We start from the raw sequence: 16682 nt of genomic DNA, 5'->3' as shown, positions 1-16682 counted from the left end.
AAAGGTTCATGCTTGATTACTGCGAATGATGCATTGCTGCACGTGCATGAATTACAAATCTCTTGTTTCTGCCATCAGTCCAAGCATCATTAGCAACTTATCCGTTCACTGTCGAAAGGCCCTGCAATGGATGAGGTGACTTGACTTTCTGTTTGGTTTCTTTTTTTATGACACTAACTCCTGATTGACCTTTGTGCTCCTGTCTGGAGTCTTTTTGTTTCTAACATTAATTACAATGACACCTGACTCCACCCCAATGACCCAGGCTAAACTTACCACTCAGAACATCCTTTGTGAAACCGTCCCTTCAACGTTTCACTTCCGTATAAAACACTGATATTTTTATCATTGCAGCTCAGATGATGCTTCTTCCATTTGGTCCAACTCCTGTTATGCCTATCCCTCCCCTGAGGAGGAGAGGCCACCTCCCCCTTATCCTTCTTCTTCCTCCTCTTCTTCCTCTTCCTTTTGTTCTTTTAACTCGCTCCCTCACAACCATTTTAACTCCCGGGCACACATGATTAAGCGTCCCATTGCTCCTACCCCTGAATCAGTGTCTCCCGGTCCATCCCCTCCCCCCCGCCTCTCTGGCCACAGTCCACCCCCACTCCCACACTCCCTGTGCCCGTCCCCTCAGCAATTGGACGTAAACTGCAACCCCAAACCTAACGTCTTGCATCTACCGAAACAGGCCTCCCTGCCCGATGGTCCGCATGCGCCCCATTTTGAAATGAACGGTACCACCCTTTACATCAAACCCCCACTGGTTCTTACCCGTCACAACCTGTTCCTCGGCTCTCCCAAACCACCCAATACTCCCCTCTCTGCTCCCCCTCCATGGGCAGGCCGTGCCTGTAGCCGGGAAAGAGGAGCCACGTTGAAGAGGTAAATACCTGGTGAAGCCAACTAAACTTGGCCATACTGTCAAGTAAACTTGCATTAAAATGATAAAAAGCCCTTCGGGAACAGGAAAGAGATGGTATATTTTGAGAGGTGAGTAGGTGAAAATAAGATGCATACACCTGCATCCCCTCTTATCAATCTTAGCCAGATTTGAACGCTCAGCCGCGGTTATCACTTTCAGCTTTCATTTAATGACAATGCAAGAAAACCCCATTGCTACATGTCAGCAGAATATTCATGAGGCGGTTGCTTGGCAACTAAGGAAATGTAAAACTTTTGTTGAATGCAATCACAAAAGTGGATGTTGAAGAGTCATACCTGCAACTCCAGTCATGCCTGTGAAAGCATCACTGGAACAGGTGAAATTAATACAGTATCCTGTAGTCTGATGGAAATCCTAAAGATGCTCACCAGCATGGCTCTCCCTCAGCTTTGATTCTCAGTTGCTTCAGTCATCCATTCGTCATCTATGTGGCTGAAAATCTGTGCAGCAAAGGAGTTTTTTGAACTTCAAGACCTTTCCAGTGGTCTTCCCACTGCTTTCTGCTACTAAGGTTTAAAAAGCCTCCATGAAGCCATCAGGGGTTTTTTGTCAGTTCTGAACTGCTTCTGCTATAGTAAAGGATGTTACTCCAGTTTGACTTTGAACTGTGGGTTCTCTCTTTTTTTTAAATAACTATAATCTGATCAATAAAACCGATGGTTCCTTTACTCTAGTGGAATTTTGTGTAATGCATAGTCTTGTACCATCTCTCCTCAGCACCTTGAAGAACAAGGAGTTGTCCCCAGTTATTGGACAGAAGGGGCTCCAAGGAACAGTGCCCTGTAGTGGACAGTCACAGCACTCTGAACACAGCCCTCACAGCCTGAGAAGAGGTAAAACTGAGGAAGGTTGCTCTGAATATGTGGGAAAACTGTTTTTTTTTTATTTGACCAATCTACAGCTTTATTGGTTTCACATCTGTGTCACATTGAACAGGTACAATTTAGCTTTTTGTTGTCTTTCAGCAAAAAAGCTTGCCCCAATCCCACCTAAAGGTCCTTTTTGCCAGATGGGAGCCATGTCTGACCAGTCAACGGGTCAGCCGTCTCCTGTCAGCCTATCGCCAACACCTCCGAGTACCCCTTCCCCTTACGGCTTCAGCTATCCACAAGGATATGCCACTATCAGCTCACCATGTCAGACGCAAACAGCCACCACTCCTTCTCTGTCCTCACCACCCTCTCTGGCTGGCACCCTCAACAAGCCCAGGCCGATTCCAAAGCCGCCCAGACAGAGACCCAACTTACCTCCTCCTCAACCTCCTAGTACACCCGGTACTAGTCCTCAGCCTCTGGACCATTCATCAGGTCTTCTAGACGGTTTGTCTCCTGGAGAAAGTATGTCCACAGGTAACTGCAATTAAGCTTTGAGATACTTACCTCATAAGGAAGGGTTTTTTTTATATCACCATTCATTTGTTGAACTTAAATGGTCAAGCAACAAAACAAAAAAAATTTGAAAGTGTATTTAACCCACAATTCTTCTCCGCATTTTGACCCATCCCCTGGGGGGAGCGGTGAGCCGCAGACTAGCCATGCTCGGGGCGATAGCTGGCTGGGGAGAGCGGAGATCGATCCGCCAACCCTTCGGTTGTTGGACGACCTGCTCTACCGCCTGAGATAAACTGCCTCCCTTGGGATGTTGTACTTCTCAAAAGAATATGAGAAGAATTAAGATATGGTCTTCTACACCCCAGTTCACAGTAAACCTTGATTTTAAAAGGATGCAAAGGCAGATTACATTGGCCCTAACCATAAACACACTTCATAAAGCATAAAGCCATGGTTGCTTTAGAGAATGCACTAGTCATACTGTGAGTTGTACTGGATTGCAGTAACTGATCACAGACACTTCTTTTACACTATTGTCTACAAAGCAGCCCAACTCATAGAAGTGAATACATTTGTTATCAAGACATACTAGCTATAACTCCCTTGCAGACTTCAACAAGATAATGGTCAACTTACATGGTCCAATTTCTGGTAGAACCAAAACCATACAGGCTACCCATGTTGTTTGGTGAAATATTGTAACTTAAATTAATCCAATGTGTTCAATGGGACTTCATATAAGCACTTTTGAGCAGGGAAGATTGTGTTTTACAGGTTTTAGGTGTCTGACTAAAGTTCTTACTAAACCTAAAGTTTAGTGTCCTTAACTTCTCTCATTTCTACCTGCACCAGCATAAAAGACCCACTCTGATCATTTTCTGATCTATTTTCAAAAGGGTCCCAGTGGTCTTTTAATTATGCCATTTTTAGCCTAAATAAAAAACCTGTCATCTCCTAAGACATAGTTTCTGCAGAGCGGCAGGAGTTCATTAGAAATTCACCTCTGAGTTGTGGGCAGAACTGTTGGCGTGGAGAAATTCCACCCACCCTTCCTCTCCCCATTGCTGCCGGTGGCTCCCCCAGTGTGTTTTCTACATCACAAACAAGCTCAAATAGCATTTTTGCGTTTGCTCCTGATTCACGATTTCAATAAAGAAATACTCATAAATTTTGTTCTTGATATATAGATGTCCTCCATCATCAGAAGAAGGCCACAAGAACATGTTAAAAACACCAAAAGCACTATTTTCATTAGAGTGGGTCTTTAAGATTTCTTGCACAGTTTTATGTCATGTTGGTTGTCTCAGTTTCAATGTGTTCATGTTTAAACAGCAGGGTGTTTTGTAATTCCACTCCTCTTCACATCTGTTCTTACTGTCTCACTTACAGCGGTATGAGGCCAAAGCTTACAGAATGGTTGTAAGTGTGAGAGGGACATTTAGGGTAAGCAGGAATTACTGTGCTGCAGCCTCGTCTCCCTTCCATTCCTTCACTTTGCAACAGCAACATCAAGCTCTCAGTAGATGCATATTTTGGATCTGGGCCCCTGCTCTGTGGCCACCTCCCTCATCACCTCTCATTGTGTTTATATCAGCACACAGTCAGCACACCTTAGGCCCAGCTTCTTTCCAAATGCATGGTTGCTGAGACTGCATGGCTTAAATTGGCATGGCTCCCCAGAATGAATACACCGGGGGCAAACGCCAAAGACCTTTGTCCCCCCCCCAACAAGTCTTGTTAATTCGTTCATGTTCAGCTGCCCCCCTCCCCAGCATTCACATCAAAAATTCCCATCAAGCTTCACTTTACCAACCCACCTGTGCTCCAACATCCCTCACTGAATGCTCTTTGAGTTTGTGCACGGTTTCCATCACTCATTACACTGTGGCGTCTCTATTTTTCCTTAAAGACACACACAAAAAAAACCTATGGATGTGGTTCAATCTGTGGTTCAAATGTTTATCCACTTAAAAAAACTTGTGGTTTTTAGCTGTTTTTTGCTTAATTGATACATTTTTGGGGATGCATGAGACATATCCATTTATAGATGAATAAGAACAACTAAAATCTACAACTCACTGCATCCAGATGAGTTTGACAGTGAAGTGGATCCCCAAAGAAACGAAAAAACCTATTTGCAAAAGGGGGTATTTGGCATAATGTGAGCAATAAAAATGGGCTCCCTGTCTTTCACCTCTCCTCATAGCAGCTGATTTGACAGGGTCGAGTAAGTTCTCAACTCCACTGAAACCTTTTATTCTAGAAAATGTGACTTATTATGTCTTCTCTTGATGATGCATTCCCGCCCACTTTGGTTTATGTCTGCTTCATTTGAGCAGGAAGGTCTTTTAAATGCTGGTCCAAACAAAAAAAATCATATGAAATAAAAAAAGGTGTTTAAGGGGTAAAGCTAAAATAAGAAAGCAGACATTGAGTAGTGAGGAGTTGCGCGCATTACTAGATACTTACACACAAACACTATCATCTAGTGGAATTTTTGTTCTCCTTGCATTTGTTTTACTTTCTGGTGAGTTCTCATTTTGTGTCATATTGACCCAAACAACCACTGTAGCTGTGCGAATGTCTCATTGGTTTGGTTCACCCTCAAAACGAAAGTATCTAAACAAAATAAAGCTGCTGTTCAAGTGAGAAGTGCGTGTTCTGTGTGTGCAGCCTGTCTGTTAGAAATTGGGAAATTAGACAATCAGAATGCAGTTTGTGTGGACATCATATGGGCGTCCTACGGCACTTACATGCCCCTATCACCTGCACACCCCATGCATGCAGCATTTGCGTGGAGTCAGTAAGGAGCCAGTGCGCACCTTACTGATGTTAAAGTGTGGCGTTAGGGCACCGTATGAATGCATGGCCCATATGAGATAAGTCAGTGTAACTTACATTTTGCTTATAAATACTTCATGATACATTTAACCTGCATACAACAAGGGCAATGTTCCACTACCATTGGAACCTACCACTGCACAAGCCTCAATGGAACTCCAAGACACATTTGCGCTCTTCTTAAGATGTAGACCCTCCTCTCTACCTCCCTCTACCGTCCCGGAAAACCCTCAGCACCCATACAGCCCAACCCTAATACGGGTGCATGTGACTAAGGCATAAACTGGCATGTATGCCATTTACAACTATGATGGAAAAAAGGAGTTAAATCTAAACAGACTGGCAAGAGTTGGGTTTGGAGTTGCAGTTTACGTCCAGTTGCTGAGGGGACGGGGAGTGTGGGAGTGAGGGTGGACTGTGGCCAGAGGGGCGGTGGGGAGGGGATGGACTGGGAGACTAAAAAAGCTTCATTAAAAGTTTGCTTGTGATAAAGAACACCATTAAATGCTGAACATCTATAAACCAGAGTTGCTGATTAATTCTCAGTATTGTAAAATTCTTTGTGCATCGTGCATCCTCCCATGCTGTTCTTTTAATCCATGTTTCAGTCATGATATGAACTTTTGATGCCCCTCATAGTGTGTGTGTGACATCATCAAGCATCAGTAAGGACTGTTATTTCCTTTTGTGTTTGCTTCCTCTCATGTTTCTTTCTCCTCTGCCAGACACATTCTGCAACTTGGACATTCCCGTCATCGACATGGAACTGGAAAGTATTCTAGACTTGGCCCACATCTCCCCCTTCAGGAACTTGGTGACGCTACTTGAGTCGACTAACAGCAGAGCAGACTCTGAGGAGGAATCAGAGAGCACAGTGCTTTGACGCCGCAGAGTTCCTGCTCTCCAGATGAAACACTGAACGAGTGCTGCACAAGCTCCCTCATCCGTTTTCTCCTCTCCAGCTGGATCTCTCTAGGTCACAAAAGGTCACTGGACCCCCATCACACATCATTTGCTCTCGATCCAGCTGGCTGATGTGAAAACAAGCACTTTCAATGTGTTTGTTTTTTGTGTACATCAACAGAGTAATATTCATTTTTCAGTTTTATCTAAATGTTTTGCCTTAGTCGATTCTGTTGCAATATTGCCTTTCAACGTTACAGTCGAGACTGAAACCAGGCTGCTGGAAGGAGAGATGTTTGCTGCTTCTGCGTCACATGAATGATCTTTATACAATAGGACCTTACTGTACATCTGTCACCCCCCATCCCCAGACTCCCTCCGTCATTCTTCAGGGGGGGCATGTTCAAATACTTGGCACTGGCCTGTGGTGACCCCACAATTCTTTCCCAGCTGGGAGTTCACTGTGAGTGTGTCTCAGGAAGTCATGTGTGTGTGTTTTGTGAGAGTGTTGGGCCTAAACTGGTGTTGTTTTTGTGTTAAATGATATTGCATTGTTGGGGTCAGGGGTGACAAGCAGGCATGATTTTGTATGAAAAGTTTTAGGAGAATCACAACAAGGTAAAAAGTTCAAACACAAATTTCTCCACACCTGCATTCAGTCTGGAAGTTGTATTGTTTGTTCTGGACATTTATCAAGAGGATATAATATAAGCATAAATATACTTCAACAATAAATAATATTTTTATTTATAAAAACAGACTATTTCCTCTAGAGCTGATGCTATTGTGGACGTATAAATGTATGAGTATTTCAGTTTGCGATGAATTTAGAGAAGAGATCAGGAAAACCTTTCTGATCACTCATTGATGCTTGAGGGCAAAATTGTTGGCACCTGATGAAAGTAATCCAAGATATGATTACTGAAAAACTTAAAACTGAGCAAAGTAATTATCCTAAAAGTGAACCTGTCTTCAAGTAATTTTTTTTACTGAATCGTTTAAGAACAAACTAAGGACCATGCCTGTGATTTCATGTTTTATTGGACAATTTTTTTGAGGCAATCGCTGCAATCACACAAATTCTCAATTTCCCAATGAGACGTCTGCACCTGTGAGCAGATGCTTTGGCCCACCCTTCATGAGCAAACTGTTGTTTTAGGTTGGAAAGGTACCATTTCTAGGATTTGAAGTTTTTTCTCCTTTATCACAGATGGTTCAGTTTTTTTCCAGTTTCTGTACAAAGAAAATTCTCCCAGGAATTTTGTGGCTTATCAGACTGCATTTTGGCAGATTCCAGTTTGATTTTGATTCAGCTGTATTGTCCTCCTTGATTGTCCAAAACAGAGACAGACAATATTATCGGACACGGATGAACCTTAACATTGAAGTTCCCATTTTTATTTTTGGGTTTTTTTCTGGTTACCATTCATGACTCTCTTCAGTCTATCATCAGCTTCCTCTTCTTCCAGATTTATGGAGTTTGTCTGCAGACCTTAAAGTCCCACTCCAATCATGTTTGTATCTATTGTAAAAGGGTTCCCAGTTGTTTCGAATTATGATCATGCTGTCTTCAGCCTAAATTGAAAAAAAAAATTAGTTTTCTAGTACATAGTTTCTGCAGAACAGCAGTTGTCCTTAAAAAAAAAAGTCTCTATGTCGCCCGACCCCCATTTCCCATCATTCATCTGTTTACACCTCCCCCTACAGTTGACATCTGATCACACCACCACCTACCTAACATTACCGGTGCAACAACAATGGTGAGCAATATTGAAAGTATCCAGCCGTACAGTTTTGATCCAGATTCAGACGAGGAAAACAAAGACATGCATGGATCTAGTCATCCACTGCATCAGAATGGAGCAGAGAGAGCTTGTTGCCATCACTGCTACAGGCTTTTTCAAATGGTATTTTTTGTTTACTCCTGATTCACAACAATTTGAATAGACAAAGACTCAAAAATAAAATTTAAGTTCAATTTTCTGTATGTCCTTCATCCTGAGAAAAATGCCACAGGAACATGTTAAAAGCACTAAAAATCGATTTTCAGGTCATCTGTGCAGCTGAAATCATATTAACATCAAACTGACGGAAACATTGTCTTATTTCATAATCTTAACCACTTTTAATTATTTTCTTCTAAATTTCTAGAGAAAACGTCTTTCTGTGCTCCATGTTCAGGGTGGTGCATGTCACCAAACAGCCCAGAGATTATTGGCATCCTTTTGAAGGAAAGGACTGACAGATTTACGGTTTAAAGACATCTGTGATGCTGATCAAAGGACTTACCGGTAGTTTAGCTTAACAAATTCTTGTGATCAAAATTTGTTCAATATTTTCTTGGTTCTCATTGTTTTTGTGAATTCCAATAGCTTGTTTTTAAAGGATTCTGGTGAACAATTTAAACAAAATGTCTGATTGCTGTTATTTGATTTCTGGTAATTTTTTATATATTGTAATCTTTGTTAAGTTTCAATAGGTTCTCTTTTACTAACAGAGAGGAACCAACTGTTTTGTTGTGGTTGCAAGTAATCATTACAGTACTACAATATTTATTTGTCCAGATGGAAACTTGAGATTGTAGCAAGAAAGAGTATTTTGATGCCAGGAGTCCAAACCCAAACAGATTTATGCTGAAGGTTAAATGCTGACTGGCAGATTTGCAGCAGAAGTTGTGACAGTAGCCATTATTCAATGGCAGAATATACAACTGCCAACTGAATTCATGTGTTTATTTAGTGCAGCGCTGCACTGAATGTTGTCAAACATCCTTAATAAAAAAAAACACACTATCCTTGAAAAGAGTGAATATCCTTGGATGTGTGGAGAGTGCTGGATTTACTTCTTTATTTTCAGAAATAGGCACTTTTTCTGACATTTCCAACCATTGCAGGTTGCAGGAAACAGAGGATGCTGATATTTTTTGTCTTTATTAGTGCTTTAGAGGCAGGGTGCAAAGATACGTGTTCATGTGTTTATTTTGATGAGAGTATTTATACGTATATATATATATTTCGGAGTACTTTTTACTCACTTTGCCGGAGTGTTGTTTGTGGATTTAAAAGACGTCATGGGACCAGAAGTTTTCAGCTGCTGTTCTGAAACCTTTTCAGGAAAAGCAGTTTGAAAGAAAGCTTGAGAATCAGGAGTAATAAGGTTTGAGACAGCAGCAGTTAATTTGCCTTGCAGGGGGTTTCGTCGTGACTTATCCCGATTCGCAGGACCTTTTTTTTGTCCTTAAAAAAACATACACTACATGGCCTCATAGTCACTGTGCTGCTCTCTAATGTGATATTTCTCAACGGGACCTTTGTAAATACGCCTCTGTACATATGTGTTCTGTACATACTGACTACGAAAAGATTCCAGTGTGTTTATAGATAAATACTTTAATGAGAACTACATGATGACAAACAATAAGATACACTGTTCATATAGTGTTGCTGTTTGTAGCACAATGTCACAATCCCACAAAACATCAGATGAACTTCATACTGTAGATGAAATGAAAACAGCTTTTGTTTCTTACCTCTAAAACCTCTTTAATCCTGACTTCAGCTTTACAGTTACCGAAAAGAACATTTTTTGTTCTACAGATGCTTGTGGCTAATAGTCACTGCAGAAACCATCAACATGTGTAGCGTACAAGATGATTGTGTTTCATTTTATACCTGTCCTCCATCTTTGATACTTCTGAATATGAGGATGTGTGTTGCTGAAAACTGTTTTCTGTTTAGGTTTTGTCGCAAACAAACCCAGAGGGGTTAAAAGTTAAAAAGACGCCACTAACGCCGCTGCATCCCTGTTTTTACAGTTAGCCTGGCTTTACTCTGTCTGGGTTGTGTCACCAATCAGCTCTTGTGTTTTAAGGGATCTGCTGTTCGCCATCTCTTAGGTTTGATTTCTGGGCACAAGAGCAGTTAACCGAAAGTGGGTTAGCATCTTCCTTGCAGCATCAAAGTTTAGACAGCATCTTCCAAACAATAAAACCTGTTATGCCTTTACTTTGACAGCTCCATATAAGTGGAAAACTTCTGTTTTTATGTCATAACTATCAAAATTATGTCAACCATCAAAGAAAAACTCTTGGCTTCTGCATTTTTTTTTAACCTGAGGCATCTCTGTTTCAAAATAGGGTTCAGGTACCAAAAGCAGCCGTGGCACAACAAGTCTGCAGCATAGCCACCTTCAGTTGGTGTGAAGCTGGCCTCAGGCAGCATCAACACTTGTGATTCCTCGCATCTAGTTCAAACAAAAGGCAGGTGCTACAAAAGGAGACTCTTAAAACATTTCTTTATAAGCAAAAAGACTCGAAACGGAAAAACGTTTGTAGGATCAGTTATAAAGGGATGAATCAGCTGCAGACGATGTTTTTCTTTAACACTGTGATAAATGCACATCGCAAGGATTATGGCTTTTTTAAGTTCAAATAGTCAATTCTCTTTTTTAAATCACATAATTGCAGAGTTTTAAATGTCTTTGTGTAAAGAATCAGTCATATTAGCTTATTCTTTAATAACGCAGCATTAATTTTTATGCTAATGTAACAACAACAAAAAAAATCCTAAGTCCAAAACAGATTTTTTTTAAATTCATGTTCCGGACGGTCTCTGTTGAAGTGATTTTCCTCTTCTTTGTCTGGACATCTGTGTTAAAATGTGTTGGTCTTTGTTTAGTACTGAAAGGTTTTCGATCCCTGCTTGTTCGTAAAATTGATTCTTAAATACCAAAAGCGGTTTTGCCTACTGCAGCTTTTGTTCTTGGAGCACTGAAACCCAAATGTCGACCCAAACAGGTGGGATGCACTGACCATGTTTATCTGCTGACTTCAGATGGAGGCAGCTTGTTTCTGTAGTACCAGTAGTTATAAAAATCTTCAAGTTAGAATTATTATCACTTTTGGGGGGTATTCTGTGAAACTCAGCTGCATGCATTTGATCCATGGCTATGTAATATGTTGTATTTTAGCTCCTGTCAAATTGTGCTTGTATTTCATTTTTGCAAGATGTGGAGACCAAATTTAGATGGAAAAGCTGCCCTTCATCATTTTCAGTAAAAATCTTCCTCCGTCTGCGGCAGACTGGCGACCTGTCCAGGGTGCCCACTGCCTTCGCCCACAAGTTGCCGGGATAGACCCCGGCAGCCCTGTGACCCCGAAAGGGAATAAACGGAAGAAGATGAGTGAATGAATCTTCATCCGTTTGTTAGAATCTTTTCATAATTTTCTCTTTGTTTTTACAACTCATGAGCAGACATAGATTTTTTTGGGGTATTTTTTTAACGTTTCTCCAAAAAACAAAAACGACATCGCACTTGAAGTTGAGATTTTAAAAAAAATGACTTCAAACTATTGTGTAAAATCAACACAGCCAATAAAAAAAGAGAAAAACAGAAACACAATTTTTTTGTTTTTTTATTTTTACGGTTTATATTGTGCTGTGGTGCATGCAGCCATAACCTCTCTTGTTATTAAATGTGGCAACTTCCAAGTAGCTGGGCCAAGAATAAAAGGGAAAAGAAGACATGGGATAAATTAACTTTTTCAGATTTTGGAATTCTTTGTGTCAAACTGTTAAAAATGCTGTGGACTCTTCAAAGTTTGGAGAAAAGAAGAAATGCCTTTACTTGGACATGTTGTATCTCACTCACCAAGTGTAAAATAAAAGAAAATACAACAATCCTCATGTAAAATGTTGAAAATATTAAACATTTTTAAATTATTTGGACATGTGTTGCTTGTTTGTCATTTTAACCTCATGCCTGAAAAATGAACTGTCATGGTTTTGCTTGCATCCAAATTTGTTAGGTGAGATATTTTTTTATCTGACTGCATGAATGCTTTAGTGCGCCTTGACAGCAGGATGATGAGGCCTCCTGCTTTACTAAATCTTCTTAATGCATTGAGAACCGTTTAAAAAGAATGTTTAGTATCACATTTAAGCAGAAATCAATGTTTAAACCAATCAAATTTACATTTTAAAATTCTTACTTAAATTTAAGCAGGTTCTGTGAAAAAGGGAAATAATTTCCAGACTTCTGAGAATTTATCAAAAACTGTAGTGGTTGCAGACAGAGGAGCTCCATCACTGAGCAGAAAGACAAACATTTATTATACTGAACAAACAGTTTAATTTGTGAAATTCCTAAAAACAAAATAGATTAATTAGTAATTAGAAAAAAACAATGAAGGCAAGAAAGAAATACTATGTTTTAGAAGTTTTAGGACTTGGTGAAGTCTCAATTGACGATTTGTTTAGGTGGCATCAGGTCACAAACAGCCTTTGGTTGAAACCTCAAAAGCCAGGTAGTGGTGCTAAAAGCTTTCAGCTCTAGATCAGTTCTGTATCCTGTAAAGAAAAAAAAATCATTAGGGGGAAACAAAACAAAAATTTCCCCTGAATCACAATACGGTAATTGAATTTGTTTTAATTTGTCTACATTTGAAAATGTTTTCTGAACCAGAAGTGGATCTTTAATAAAATCATATACTTTAAAGAAATTAAAAGAAGACGGCAACAAAGGAAATTATATAGCATATATGTATTGTTTTATTTAAAAAAATCAAATATGATATTTTAATGACAGAAATGGATACATGGAAGCTATATTTCAACAAAACATTTTGTGAATGTAATGTTTGCTTCTTTTACTGTTTAAAGTGTGCACACAAAACTTTGTATTAATCTTTTTAAAGCTAAAACCAGTTTCAAATGTGGGTTCCTTTTTTTTATTTTTTCCCTGTAGCTAACACTGCTTTTGAGACAGAGTATTAAAGCCTTTTTACAAAAAGATATTTTCATTAATTACTACTTTAAGTCGTAACTGTAAAATTACAGGAATAAAGTCGTATTAGAATTTATAACTTTTTTCACTTAAATTTGTGTGTTTTAATCTTTAAATGCATTACTTTAAGTGTCGTAATTTAAAGACACAAATTGACAAGAAAAAAAAGACATACATTTATGGAAAAATAGATGTAAATGTACAAGTTTTTTCTGTTGATGACATTAAATCACGTAATTTTTCTTTCTTTCTTTTTGTGTTTTTCTTCTGAGACAGATGACTTAAGGATTTTTTTTTTAGTCACTGTTCAGGGCTTCAGTTTTAGGGTGATCAATAAAATCTATTCAAAATAAGAGGTGCGGATATTATTGCCTTAAAAAAAATGTCTGTCTGTGTGCAAGGAAAGATAAAATCTTACCTTCATATTTTTGTCCAGAATGTCAGATGGTAAAAAGAAAAGATCCTGACATCGTTTCTCCTGTCAAAAGAGTTAAATGATGTTGAAAGAAAAGAAAGTTTGCATCCTCCATTTCACTTAAGGAGTCAGAGTTGAGAGTTCTTACCAAACTCAATACTGATGTTTAGAGGAGAGTTGTACATAAGTAGGTAGCTCCCAGGATCAAGGAGTTCTTCTCGCCCCATAAGTTTCTCCAGAACTTGCTGAGAAACAATCAGCTGTGGGTTCTTGTCGATCACAGACCCAGGAAGAACCTGTTCAAAAGGAAAATATATCCTAAAAACTCACTCTTTTCCTATCTTAATTAAAAAAAAAACTTTAATCATTCATTTTAAATAGAAAATAAATATAAGATAAACATGTAAAGAAAGTAAAAAAAAGTCAAGTAAAACAAAACTGGGGTGGGATTATATATTAATTTACCTCCTCCCACTTCCTTTCAAGCAATCAATTTAACTCCTTTTGAGAACCTTACTATTTAATAGTCTCAGGTGTCATATTCAGTTTGCATAAAGATCTAATATGTCTATTTATGAATAATAGTAGCAACTGAATTATAAACAAGTGTATGTGGATGTATGTACAGTATTTGAATTTTCCAATTAGTCACAACTGATTATTCTAAGTTTGAGAAATTTGTGTATGAAATTTTCTGTTGTTCAGCTCAGTTTAGTTGTATGTTTATTTCTATTGTTTGAAATAAGAAATCCCCAAATCGAAATAATGTTACACGTATTTAAAAATGAGTAAAACTAAATGAAATGTTGGAGAAATGGTTATGAACCTTCTTCTGTAATTCCAGTTGTGCATGCAGCTTCTGCAGAGTTGATAAGACATCACAAACCAGGATCTCTGTTGGCTTATCACAATGAAGCTTTTCCTGCGCAGCATCCCCTGCAGCCTGGCTCACTTTCAGCACCTGTTACAGTCAGAGCATTCAACAGATGACAATTCATCAGGAGTACACAGACAAGATACAGGCACTGACAGAATTTAAAACTTCCGAACCCAATCTGTTCAAGTTTGTCCCACTTCAAAGTCCAACATAAACTTACCTTGTAGCTCCACTGCTGGAAAAGTCTGCTTTGAAGTTTCTGTGTCACAAAGACAATCTTGGCTTCCAGCAAGGCACTAAAAATAGATGTGTGTGTTATTACAGCAACAGATTCATAACAAATATTGACCTGCCTTTGGGCATCAAAAAAGGTCAGTTCGCAGAGGCTATACATCCACAAAAATGTGGATGGTCCCGTTATCTTTATCTTCCAAAATCAAAGTGAACATTTTTTGCACCAGATCTGGCTGTCAAATTTGCTGTCAAAGTGTCAAATTTGTCAGATACCCAGAATCTCTAAAAAAAAAAAAAAAAAAAAAAAAAAAGAAGCTACACGGCATTAGCAGAGAGGTAAAAAAAAAAAAAAATAAAAAAAAACAGAAAAAGACTCAAAATTCATAAGAAGTCGTTATTATAATAGTGTATTGTTTTTGAAAAACGAGATTACCCTTCTGGCTGTTGTTGCTCCACTTTGAGGTCTTTCAAAATAGATATCAGAATATCATTAGGTGCCTGAAAACAAACAAACAAAAAAACAGCCTTGATATGTAAAAATTCTAAAACTGCAAACTTTAAAGTTGTGTTTTTGTAAATCTGTATTATAAACAACACTTACTTCAATGATATGAAGCAGGTAGAATGGATAAATCAATAAAATGCCGGTTATGTGATCCCATTTATGCTGCTTGCTTAACTGAAAAATTATGTTTTCATAATGAGCTGAGTGGTAAAAGAAGAGCATAATGGATTAACATGATGCAAATACAATGTTACTCAAGATTCTAAATTAAACATTCGAAATAATTTGTTAATGAATCCACAATAAATCTGAATTCAGTGTTAAAGGTTTTAACTTCAAATTAGATGCTGGCGAACCTCCCAGATCCTTTTTTTCATCCAGATCTTGTTTAATTCGTGCAACCACTATGAGCTGTTTTAGCACGATCTTCTGTGGAAACAATCAAAAAAATATCTTAGCAATGTCTTGGCAAATTGCTAGCAGGTAGACAATAAAAGCCTGGATTTCAGGCTTAAACTACTCAGCATCATTGTTCCTATTTTAACCTCCAAAAATCCCAGCTCACAATAGACCTCATGATGAGAGAAAATGACAGAAAAACATTTCTAAATTTAGCAGAGGTTCTAATTTTAGAAATAAAAGCTTTTGAGTTATTTGCATTCAAGTTTAAGGGGGAAAAGACTAAGCAATATTTATTATTATTATTATTATTAGGGCAGGGCTGTAAAGTATGTGTGCTATTAAAAAAATACGATTGTTTCCAGTGTTCATTTTCTCTTTTTTTTAAGTGATTGGTTGGCATAGAATGGCTTGCCCCGTCATTTAAAGGGTTAAAATACAGTTTTGCAGAGTTTCTCTCATTTACTAAAGCTACTTCTTTAAGGAAGTACAAATAGCTTCATGGCTTCATTCTCCAGCACAAACCTCTCTGAGTTGTCCCGAGACCACGTCAAGCATGGTGAAGCTGTCTTCTTCCTCCTCTTCTAAGTAATTGTTGAAGGAAGTGTTGACTTTTTGAGAAGCAGCCATGTTTGAAACCACGAGATTTGGACTGCGTTGTGTTTCTCTGTCCGTTACCACGGCAACGCGCTTCGTCAACACGTGACCGCACAATATTGGCTGCCTGCGTTCACGTCTTTAGATTGGTGATAAATAAATTATCTGTATTTTGACCAATAGAAGGTGAAAAAAGAGTTTCCAAACTAAGTCCTGCTTTTTAGTGAGATGTTTGTTTAAAAAAATAAAAATCGCGTGTTTTAAGCTGGTTCCTTTTTCCCCCAGCTAATTTTGTTCAAATTTTGACTGGTTAAAAGGATTAAATATTTGTGTTTTCTATTGATTTAAAGAAACTTTTGTCACATCACCAAAACACGTTTCACGGTAGCCTACTACATTATAGATAATAATAAAATTATTTCAGTTTGTTCTTCTTTTCTTACAATTTACCTCTGCTTTTAACTTTTCGGTCTCTGTGTGCATACTCGATTCAGAATCAAATGACTGTGTCAAAATAAAAGTTAGCTTTCATAAATATGTCTGGAAAAACAACTACAAATAGTCTTGTAAAAAAGGTTTCTGTACATGAATATGTGGGTGCGTGATTCGTGAAGTGTTTTGGGTCCATGCAAGTGCTTTGGAAGTGCAACCTAATTAGGATTTTAAAAACGTGTACTTTACTCAAGTGAATTAATGTTTTTTCTGAAATCTTGCTTATAAATTTTGTTTTTATACTTTTGACTAGATAAATCCCCCCATTAATTTTTTAATAGTAGAGTTCATATTTCTGAATAGTTTTCAGAAAAAATAGCTGCTGGTCTCCTGAATCATCCATCCATCTTCTAAATGCA

At 38.4% G+C, this 16682-nt stretch overlaps 2 protein-coding genes across 15 annotated transcripts in view; one reads left to right on the top strand and one right to left on the bottom strand.

Moving 5' to 3' along the window:
* LOC101158144 (rho GTPase-activating protein 44) overlaps positions 1 to 11741 on the top strand; it is a 76958-nt gene extending 65217 nt beyond the window's left edge. For 6 of the 12 annotated variants that reach the window (XM_078937928.1, XM_078937925.1, XM_078937927.1 and 3 more), the window contains 4 exons: positions 1664 to 1779; positions 1912 to 2295; positions 3667 to 3720; positions 5844 to 6777. In XM_078937928.1, coding sequence (XP_078794054.1) covers positions 1664 to 1779; positions 1912 to 2295; positions 3667 to 3674 — 508 coding nt within the window. In that variant the 3' untranslated portion in view covers positions 3675 to 3720; positions 5844 to 6777. Of the gene's footprint in view, positions 1 to 78; positions 886 to 1663; positions 1780 to 1911; positions 2296 to 3666; positions 3721 to 5843 lie in introns of all 12 variants that reach the window. The other 6 variants (XM_011488410.3, XM_078937924.1, XM_011488409.3 and 3 more) reach the window with 2 other exon arrangements.
* Positions 11742 to 12108: 367 nt separating this feature from the next.
* Positions 12109 to 15940, bottom strand: tex47 (testis expressed 47). Of its 3 annotated transcripts, XM_004080659.5 has the most exons (9): positions 15760 to 15937; positions 15192 to 15264; positions 14932 to 15035; positions 14764 to 14828; positions 14317 to 14392; positions 14046 to 14180; positions 13368 to 13515; positions 13223 to 13282; positions 12109 to 12368 (listed from the first exon to the last, which is right to left on the bottom strand). In XM_004080659.5, the coding sequence occupies exons 1-8, from the start codon at positions 15862 to 15864 to the stop codon at positions 13245 to 13247; spliced, it is 744 nt and encodes a 247-aa protein (XP_004080707.1). In that variant the 5' UTR covers positions 15865 to 15937; the 3' UTR covers positions 12109 to 12368; positions 13223 to 13244. The 3 variants fall into 3 exon arrangements, with proteins under 3 accessions (XP_004080707.1, XP_020567611.1, XP_078794058.1); XM_020711952.3 differs by lacking the exon at positions 15192 to 15264 and having other exon boundaries at positions 14932 to 15009; positions 15760 to 15940; XM_078937932.1 differs by lacking the exons at positions 14932 to 15035; positions 15192 to 15264 and having other exon boundaries at positions 15760 to 15939.
* Between the last annotated feature and the right edge of the window lie 742 nt (positions 15941 to 16682).

The sequence above is a fragment of the Oryzias latipes genome, chromosome 19 (assembly GCF_053564925.1).
Source record: "Oryzias latipes strain Hd-rR chromosome 19, Olatipes_Hd-rR_3.1".
NCBI lineage: Eukaryota > Metazoa > Chordata > Actinopteri > Beloniformes > Adrianichthyidae > Oryzias > Oryzias latipes.
This window is presented reverse-complemented; position numbering and strand designations above follow the sequence as displayed.